Source organism: Miniopterus natalensis, chromosome 6 (assembly GCF_054644295.1).
Source record: "Miniopterus natalensis isolate mMinNat1 chromosome 6, mMinNat1.hap1, whole genome shotgun sequence".
In the NCBI taxonomy this organism is placed as follows: domain Eukaryota; kingdom Metazoa; phylum Chordata; class Mammalia; order Chiroptera; family Miniopteridae; genus Miniopterus; species Miniopterus natalensis.
In genome coordinates this window covers 45,305,426-45,315,781 of record NC_142086.1, presented here as the reverse complement: position 1 = coordinate 45,315,781, position 10,356 = coordinate 45,305,426, and the positions used below count along the sequence as shown (strand labels likewise).

Genomic DNA, 10,356 nt, shown 5'->3' with positions numbered 1-10,356 from the left:
ATAATAGAGGATTCACAGAGTAAATTTTTCTACTCTTATTTGGCCAATAAGAGTTACATGACGTGGAAGATGCTCATGATATGCTGTGGAGTAAATAAGCTGTTTTGCATGACCCCATTTTTATTTACACAAATATATATTTACATTGAGAAAATTCTGGACGGAAGGAGACAACCAATATTTGGGGGTGACATTGTCAGAAGATATATTTGTTTACTTCTTGTTGATTTCTTTTTAAATGAATAAGTATTCTGTGTGTATTTTTATGTTAAAGGACAGTATTATTTACACTAACAAAAAGCAGGGGTTAGTGAACCACATTCTAACCCCTGAGTGGTGTAACTAAGAATGTATCTGCCTTGTGAGGTAGTGAACTCCCCAGTATTGAGAGTGTCAAACAGGCTGGGTGCCCTCCTGTCCAGGATTCCCGTCATTCTGATTTAGAAATTCCCATTTTATTTATTTTTTTCTCTGCCAGTAGGTCAACCAATCCATGCCTCAGACCGATAAGCAAATATGCATTCCCCCGGAGCTGCCCGAATTGCTGAAGCAATTTACCAAAGCTGCCATTCGGACCCAGCCACAGGATCTCATCCAGTGGGCTGCCGAGTACGTATCTCTTTCTCACCTCCTGACCCCCCCCCCCCCCCTTTGGAGGCAGAGCTGGGTGATGGAGGAGGGAAGGTCTGGGGAAACGGTGAGGAGGTTGTCACGGCTGCAGGCTGGGAGCCGGGACTGATTAGCATAATCTTGGTGACGCGCGGCTCTCGCATCGCTTCCTCCACACGTAGATGCATCAAACTGGGTGAAGATGAGATGCCCTAAAGCGAACCAGACCCTGCAACAGGAAACCAGGGCAATGGGCAAAGTGTCCTGGGGCAGTCAGCAAGCTAGATTATCACACCGCGTCAGCACACTCACATTCGACTGCTTGCCCGCACCCCAGCCCCGCGTCCCAGGGGAACGGGAAGTTCAGAGTCCCCGAGCTCGGCCGGCCTAAGCCAGGCGTCAACCGCGCCTCGTTCTCCGGCCTCGCCACTAGGTGGCAGGCGAGCACCTAGGGGAGGGCGGCGGTCAGCGCCGGCGGGAGCGGTGGGACTCGCCCAAGCTCGTTCACTCCTTTCAGCAGACAGCTGCCTCCTTCGCTGTTAAAATTCGCTCTTGCCCCAAACACTGACCTTTTGTATTTTGTCACTGGGGAAATTGTTATTCTCTTTCGTGTTTCTTTCAACTGACTTGTCCACAGAGTACACATTACATTCTGGAGAAATGAGGCAAAGCAGGGGGCTGAGGGCTGGAGGGCACCTGGCCTGGCTGAAAACTGCACCTCAAAGGCCAGTGCCCTGTGTCGGGAGAGAGCCCCAGAGGCTGCTCAATGGAAGGAGTTTACACAATAGCTGCTGGCCCCCACTGAAACAGCCTCACACAGAAAGCCTCTCAGCTTTGAAATTGTCTTTTAGACAAAGTGCCTCCTTCAAACTGGGGAACTGGGACTTGGGGCAGGAGTTGGGAGCCAACCAGACCTCCAGACCTCCCGGGCCATTTTCAGGCTATTTTTACTGTTTGAGGGCCTCCGTAGTGGCGTTTTAGCGGGAAAGGGGAGCCAGGCAGGCTGCTGAGCCGGTTGGTGGGTTGGGGGAGGGAGAAGGCGAGGTCCAGTAGGTGTATTGGGCAGGTGGTGAGAAAGAGGGGTGGACGCCTTGAGAAGCCTCACAGTGGAATCTAAGAAGAGCCTTCCAGAGGCTCTGAGCCAGTGAGCCCATGCTCCTGGGTTGGGCCACAATGAAACTTTTACAAATGGGAAGAAAATAAGCCAATGGTGCTCATAAAAAGAGACAGAAATGGGGTTGTTTGCTAGTAATGAGGCCTGTTGTCCATTCTAAACATTATGTATTACCTCTAAGCTTGAGCTTCAGCTTCTGAAAACTAATTTCTTTAGGCATCTCAGGCAGACTTTTAAAATACTATACAACAGTTTAAAACCCCATTTTATTATTCTTGTGCTGCTGTTTTATAGCACGAAAAATGACATTTCTTAGTATTGTCCCTGACATTTATGTAAGAAAACACTCCACCGTTGTAGCCTGCTTGGTCCTGTACTGTATCCTGTGCTATAAATTTTCAGCTATCCATGAAGAGTCAGTTTGGAGTTCAACTGCAGTGAAAAGGGAGAGCATGACCTGAGAGCACTCTCCGTCTGCTCGGACACTGAAAGGCTCTTAGCAGATGGTTTTATGTGACTTACAAATCTGCAGCATTTCAGAGCATAAAACTCCACAAAGTATTTCCAAGACAAAATATATGTTTAATTCATCACAAGCAAGAATTTCCTGCATGTCACTGAAGAAATGTTTTTCTTATAGTTATTTTGGGGCTATGTCCCGCGGAGAGATACCTTCGGTGAGAGATCGTTCTGAGCCAGCCCCTTCCTCTAACTGGGCAGAGCTTACACCTGACCTGTTGAAGATCCTGCACTCTAGGGTAAGGGTGGCACTGCAGCATCTGGTGGAAGGGCGGGGACAATGCCAAGGTGGGGCGGGTAGGGACAGAAACTCACCGTCCCCCTACCAAGTCATCTGGCCACTCAGCATCATCCTATGGCTCACTAAACCATGCACTGAAAGTAACTCTTCCCCGAGGGAAATAGGAATGATATTGAAATTGTCAGTAAACTGAGTTGTTGGTGGGGTTGTCCCAGGTTTCCCTGAGGCTGGCGGGATGTCCAGGGGCTCCATGCAATGCTAATCCTTTCTCTCCAGAAAGTGCAGGTCCACATCCCTTGACTGCATCTCCCTTACTGATCAAGATCATAAGATGAGGACAATCGCAGTTTGGGGAGGGGTCCATTGTAGTTCCCCGGTTATCCCAGGTGTGTGTGCACAAGGCCTAACTTTCAGGGTCACCCTGGCTCCCTCCACTGCCACATCGCCCTGGGCGCTGCTGGTGAATGGGTGGGGCAGTATGGTCTAGCACCATTAGGTGCTGCTTCAGGGTCCAGGACAGAGCAGTTGGGGGTGGTTCAGGACTGACAAGCCAGGGGCTTAGCATTTCACTAGAATCAGAGGGCCTGGGAAAGTGTAGAAACAATTTACTGGGGCATCTGTACCTGTATTTCATTGTGGGCCAACACTGGCCATTTGTTCCCTTTTGCTCTTAACCACCCAGTGCCTTGTGCAGTGGACATGGCAGAGATCTGGGGTAACTGGGACCAAACAACATGAAGCATCTAGACACGGACCCCATGTTATTCCTGGGAAAGATGAAGGGTGCATGTGAGGTCTAGTGCAAAGAACTGAAGTCTAGAGCAAAAGACTTAACAACTAGTTTTAGTTTCACCACTAAATTGGGTCTCGAACAGTCCTCTGCCCCTTGGTTTCATTTCAGGCTGCCCTATCTGCCTTATAGGGACAACCCAGGAATGAAACAACAGATAATAAAAGCATCAGAAAAAAATTAAAATATAATATAAATGTACATTTTTCTCATAATTCTGACATCTGAAGTTAAAATGATTAAATTATATCTTAGCATGTTCTTCATTGGCAAGGATAAGTGCCGATCTGAGTCCCTTTTATGCCATCTCTTACTGGGTGCTAGCAGAACTCAGGGCCTTTCTTGAGCAGGTATTTCTCAGGGCATGCTCCCATCCTGTCCGTCATTCTCTGTCCTGTGTCTGTCTCCTACCCTGCAGGTTGGTGGCCGACTGATTGTCCATGTCGATGAGCTGTCCCAGATGTGGAAGGTGCTGAGTCTCCCAACAGAGCTGTTTAGTAGTGTGATAAATGTGGGCCGCTTCACGGAAGAGATCGAGTGGCTGAAGTTTTTAGCCCTTGCTTGCAGCTCTCTTGGTGTTGTAAGTTAGCTTTAATGCTTTTTGTCCTTAAGGGAACGTCTCTGGGCCTGGAAGGGCTGTGCATCTGTATACATAGTTGACTCTCCAGGGCTGGTGATGAGTGTGCCTTTTCTTGTCCGCTCTCTCTCCTGTCTGAACTAGGTCATTTCTCAGCTCATCAACCAGAAGCAGGGGTTAGGAGGAAAGAGAGAGGACAACTGTCACAGTGTCTGGGGAGAGGTTGACTAAAATGTGGCTTTTGGATTATTTATGAATTTCAATCATTGCACTTAAATGTATTTCCATCACCACTTTACTCCGTCCATTCATCTTCCTAGAGATAACCAAGACCCAGCTGTGGAATAAGATTTGCTTACACTTGGGTTCCCGTTACCTAGAAGATATGCATGAGAGACTGTTAAAAAGAGGTGCAACTTTATAAAAAACTATTTGATAAGCGTAATTGTATAAAACTCAGAGATAAGAGAGCAAGGAAGGAGAGACAGGCTGCATCTACACTTATAGTCATGACATCATCATGGATGCAATATGCTCATACAAATGTATGCCTTTTCCAAATCTGACTTGGTTTAGATTGGAAAAGCCGTTTTCCTGTTTTAAAGAAAAAGATACTGCAACCAGTTCCTACATATATTTAAACACTTTAGGTGTCATCTTATATGTGACTCATTCTTGTTAAACACTGTTATAACTTGAATGAGAATTAATCAGAAACATGGGTTTTTAAAAAACAAACCCCTGAAATACATACAAGTTTAAAAGTTAATGAGAAAAGTATCGCCTCTGCCAAAACCAAATGGTATGGGAAGGTAGTTGGAATCCTTCAGCACATCTAAACACTATCTTTTTCTTTCTTTTCCAATATGCTTGAAATGCATATTTGACATTTTTGTTTCTGGGAAAAGGTACCAGAAATATTGTAGTCCACCTTTTCCCATGGGTTTCCCCTGCAGCTTTCATCATAATCATTTCTCTAGAGAGGAGGAGAGGAGAGGCCATTTGTGGTTTCTTTATGGCAACGTTATATAATGAATAAATAAATACTCTCTTCCCGAGAGGAGAGGAAGACGCAGCAGGGGCAGGTGAGTTACCACTCGGTACATCACGCTTCTGTGGAAACAGCCCCAAGCACTGGGGAAAATCACAGGAAGGGAAATAAAAAAATAAAAATTGACAATTTTATCAAAGTCTCACAGGGTGATGAATTTATTCAAACCACAGTCAGAGATGTTCCGGAGGTGGGGAGAATTATTTTATCTGTGGTTGATTATGATTTTCCTGATATACCCCACCCGCAAAGGGTGAAGTAAGAAAATAAGTAGATTCTATCCAATTCAGGAATTTTCATCTGATGCAGTAACTGCAACAGCTTTAAGGTAAATTGTCCAGGCTCTCAGGTTTCTCCTCACTGCTCCTCTCTTTAAGATGATGGTAAATTGCCAGTTACTAAATAGTCACAGGGATGTGAATAAAACACTGCTTAGGGAATAGAGTCAGTAATACTGTAATAACTATGTATAGTGTCGGGGGACTAGACTAATCGAGGGGATCACTCTGTAAATTATATAAATGTCTAACCACTATGCTGTACACCTGAAACTAATATAATATTGAATGTGAACTGTAATTGAAAAAAAATTGTTTAATCAATTGACACACAAAAAAAGATAGCAGTTGAGTGTATTAGGAAAGGGGTGACTCTAGGACCTTAGAACACCCAGCTGAAGGGTTCCCCACATCCCCTGGTGCTGTCTGGAACCTCTGGTCTGCCTGGAAGTAAATACACACCTTTCTGGTCGCTACCTGTTTGCAGCTTCAGTCTTTGGTCTCTCTCACAGCACAGTAGTCCCCACCGGCTCATCTGCCTTCTCGCTGGTACTCAGGACCTCCTTGAGTCCCTTCCAGATGGTCCTCATCTGCTCCCTGGCTTCGGTGGTCTACTTCACAGCCTCTCACCACTTTGTGAGATATCTGTGTCCCCTCCTAGTCCACATACCTCACAGGAACCAAGAGTGACTTTGGAAAGCCACATTCCAACCCTCCCTCTGTGTAGCTCACTGTCAGCTGCTTCGTAGACTTTGATGGCTGCCTCCCAAATTGGGGAGGGGCAACCACGAAGTGAATTGTATCTTTCTATCTCCCTGCTCAAATGATGAGGTTGGATGAGATGTTCCATGAGGTTCTTTCATTTTTAACACTCTGTGATTCTATTCTCACTTCTTTGTTTCCTCTGGGATACCCTGAAGCCTGGCCCTGGATAACAGTGGGCCTCTCCAATTTTGGGAGGTCCTGGGGTGGATGACTTTGTCCCTCACTATTTCTATGTCAAAGGACATCCAGAGGTGAAGTCAGTCTGAAGGACTAGTCCATAAGTAAAGGGTGCTGTGTGAATCCAGGAACCAATATTTTTCTACCCATTTGCTTCATATTAGACAATCGCTGGGAATGTAAATGTGAGGTGGTCAGGGTGTCACCAGCTAGGGGAGGGTTTGCATTCTAGTTGATCCATATATCCGTAGAAGCAAGCCCCACAAATCCCTCTTTTCTTTTCCAACTCACCAGCCAGCCATGATCTCTGTGCCATTTAGAAAATCCAGTTCCCTCCTTGTGGAAGAGTCTAATGGCAGGAATTTTAGGTAGTGGGGACCTTTACTCCAGTCTTGAGCTCTCTGAGTCTACAGGCATGATTCAAAATGCTACATGAGGACATGTATTCCTCTTCCCTTTCAGCACTCCCTTCTTCTAGAATAGACTTCACCACCTCCTGGTCCACTGAGACCAATTATATAAAAGAAGAGATTGTGTAATTGTGTTCACTGGAAGGAATGTCATATTTTGTTAGCAAATAAATTCACTTTCTGAGACTTTCACCTCTAAGTTTGAAAATGAGATTCATAACATGCCAAAAGACTGTCTTTGTGAAGTGGATCTCCATCTGACAGAAAAAAATCTGTGCATCAGAATTCAGATTTCTGTTTACTTTAGGTTTATTTAAGTTTACCAAAAAGCTCTAGTCCAGAGAGTTCGTTATCTATTCATCCATCTATTAAATCTTTTAAAATCTTCTGAGGGCAATAGAATTTGAAGGTTGTTTGAATGATCAGTAAAAGATGTTTGGGGTAGAAAACATCTATATTAGTTTGCTAGGGGTGCCATAACAAAATACCACAGACTGGGTGGCTTAAACAAGGGAACCTGATTTTCTGCCGGTCTGGAGGCTGGAAATCTGAGATGGAGGTGTGTCTGGGGCCAGGCTCGTTTGACTTGCAAATGACAGCGCCTCCCTCCCTCCCTCTTCCGCGGTGGCTCCAGCGTGCAGGCGTTTATCTCTTCTTATACGGGCCGCGGGCCTGTTGGGTTAGGGCCCGCTCTAATGACTTCATTTTAACTTAATTACCTCTTCAAAGGCCCTATCTCTAAATGTGAGCTGGGGCTTCGACATATGAACTTTGCGCAGACACAGTGCGTCTCATAACAGCACCTCAGTTTGGATGAGACTGGGAGAAGGGCAGTACAGGAGCAGGATTTTTTTGTTTGATTGTTGTTGTTGTTGTTTAAGAGAAGCAGTGAGAACGAATGGAAAGCACAAAGTTCAGTGCACACATGCGTACAGATCTACCAAACCACTGCCACGCTGCGCTCACGCCCGCGCGCGCCTTTCTCCGCCACAGCCCCTTCGCAGCCGCCCCCGTGGGGCTGCCCCGCGCGCTGCCGCCGTCAGGGCCCCGCAGCACTTCCTAGGCGAGGACTCCCAAGGTGGGGAAGAGTAAATGGAAGTGGCCCGCTGCAAACCTGAACTTTTTGACGTCATGTAGTATATCATTTTAAAATTCATGTAAGTTGGCCCTAGCCGGTTTGGCTCAGTGGTTGGAGTGTCAGCCTGCAGGCTAAAGGGTCCCGGGTTCAATTCCAGCCAACTGCACGTACCTTGGTTGCAGGCTCATCCCCTGCCCCGGTTGGGATTAGGGAGGCAACCAACCGATGCATCTGTCTCTCTCACATCGATGTTTCTCTCTTTCTCGCTCCCATTCCACTCTCTCTAAAAAAAGCAATGGAAAAAAATGTCCTAGAGTGAAAATTAAAAAACAAACAAATAAAAAAACCACAAACTCACATACGTTGAAGATTTTATTTCATAAAATAGCCATGTTTATAAATAAAACAAAATTTAAATATTAAATCAAGTATAATTAACTGATGCAAATAATGTCTAAATTACCTGCCATCAGGTAAAACTGCCACTCCAGGAAAGTGAGCCAAGTTTACTCAGCATCTTCATATACCTCCTGACTTATAGACTTAAATTCCTGGGTAACACACACCGTGGTTAAAGAAACTTCATCTAGATATTCATAATAGTCAGAGAGGGGAAGGGAGCAGAACAGCAAACAGGAACTGCAGGGGAGAAAAAAGCTGGCCAGCCTCCTGGGGAGTTAGAGCAGCTGCTGCTTCTTGCACCCAGTTCACCACTTAGGGCTGAGTTTGCCCCTGACCCCTGGAGAGTATGTGAGGAGCATCTACACATCATGTTTTATTAAATCACCAAGATATATATGCTGACCTGTCTTTGCTTACTTAGAGCTAAACAATCCTTTCTCTGAATCATTCCTCTATCCCATCATTTCACAACTATTTTGCTTGTGAAATTTATTCATAGGGTAGGTGTATTTAAAAACAAAGATGTAAAACCTCAGTTCTGAGCATGATCCTTTAATGTTCAAGTTTCACTGTAAGGAGTGTTTGCTTCGGTAGCAACCCTTCCATTAAAATGTCTGCCGTTCATTGTCTACTAATCTTTCCCAGCAACTACAAGGCTAGCATTATGCCATATAAAGTGCTGGGTGGTTCTGATTACATGGGTTCACATGTTTCAGAAGAACTGTTTTTTTGGTGATGCCACTTTTCCCAAATCTGGGATTCTTACCTCTCTCAGGGCATTACCCTTCTCCCCACCTCCTGTGTATTTGCTCCAAGCATCTCACTAGACTAATCCCCTCATCCCCTTGGAGAGAAGACTGGAGACCAGTAAGAATAAGAAATCATTTTAATTTTGTAGAATGCAAATCAAATTCTCCTCAAGTGACGTTCTGATTAAAATAATAAATATTTTAAAGTATTCAGCAGTTTATAAACTTAACTCCTTGAGAGTATTCCTCCAACATAGAAAGGAAAATTTTAAAAAAAGATACCCAGTAGACCAAGATTTTTTAATTTATTAAATAACATTTTGGTGTAAAAAATTCAGACTTGCCAGAATATTATATCCTAGCCACTTCATTTCATGAGAGCAAAAATGTTTGTTTTCTTTCTCACCTCTAAACTGACCTTAGGAATCTAGTCTGAAACAGTGACTCTCTCCTGATTTAATCTTATGGCTTTATAGACCATTTCCAAAACTCTCCAGATAGCGTGTGAAGTTTTGTCATGTGACAATGATAGCGGGCCTGCCCGGATCCCTTTCAGCACCTTCCAGTTTCTCTACACGTACATCGCCGAGGTGGACGGGGAGATCTCCGCATCGCACGTCAGCAGGATGCTGAACTACATCGAGCAGGAAGTGTAAGCAAACTACCCGCCGCAGGGGCAAGGACACCAGGGGAATGAATCTAGCAGGCCAAGGAATAGCGAGGTCACTGTACCCTACTTCTCTGGGAACAGAGAAGTATTGTGAAGAACAAGAGATAAGGACCCCAAAGGGAAGGGGATCGGGGAGGGGAAGGGCACAGGACGGGCCTCTGAGTGTTGCCAAGGCCAGCAGCACAGCATCACCTGGGCACCTGTTAGACGTGCAGTTTCTCAGGTTACACCCTGAACCCACCCAAACAGTAACTCGGGGGCAGGGCCCAGGCACCTGTGTCTTAGCCAGCCCTCCAGGTGACTGGGCAGCGTGCAGGTGTCACCAGTGGGGTAGGAGTGGTGGGGGAGGAGCAGGCAGTCAGGAGCTGAGAGAGAGAGAAGGTGGGAGCTGCAGCCAAGTTCATTTGGAGAGTTTATATATTCTTTCTGAAGATGGATTGTTAAATGGACTAACCCCAGATATACATTTTTCCCAAACAGAATTGGTCCTGATGGTTTAATCAAGGTGAATGACTTTACCCAAAACCCCAGGGTTCGGCTGGAGTAAAATCACAACTTTGGAATTTAAAGCAAGGTGCAAAGATGATTGTGCTTCAGAGTAGCTGAACCCCACACACCATCTGATGCCCATTTTCTTGTACAACCGGTTCGCACTAATAAACAATTAGGCAAACATATGGAATCAGAAGTGTGTGGAATTAAGACATAACATTATTGGAACAAAACACATTAACAGAAGATTAGTTTTCCTCCCATGCGGACACTGAGTAAAAGTGGCTGAGGAAGCATGGATAGAAAATGCATCTCAAGGCAACACCAGACTGCTAGATTTTCAAAGGTAGAATGTTAACCAGATGCATTTTTGATGTTTTGTGACTGGTAGGCATAGCTTGGACGAGTATCTTTTACACGGTCAATCCATGTTT

At 45.2% G+C, this 10,356-nt stretch overlaps 1 protein-coding gene across 1 annotated transcript; it reads left to right on the top strand.

Annotated features, from left to right (window-relative positions):
- Positions 1–493: 493 nt before the first annotated feature.
- On the top strand, positions 494–9,977 carry ROPN1 (rhophilin associated tail protein 1). The gene is made up of 5 exons (XM_016200158.2): positions 494–609; positions 2,364–2,481; positions 3,692–3,853; positions 9,237–9,412; positions 9,911–9,977. The coding sequence occupies exons 1-5, from the start codon at positions 494–496 to the stop codon at positions 9,975–9,977; spliced, it is 639 nt and encodes a 212-aa protein (XP_016055644.1).
- Positions 9,978–10,356: the final 379 nt, after the last annotated feature.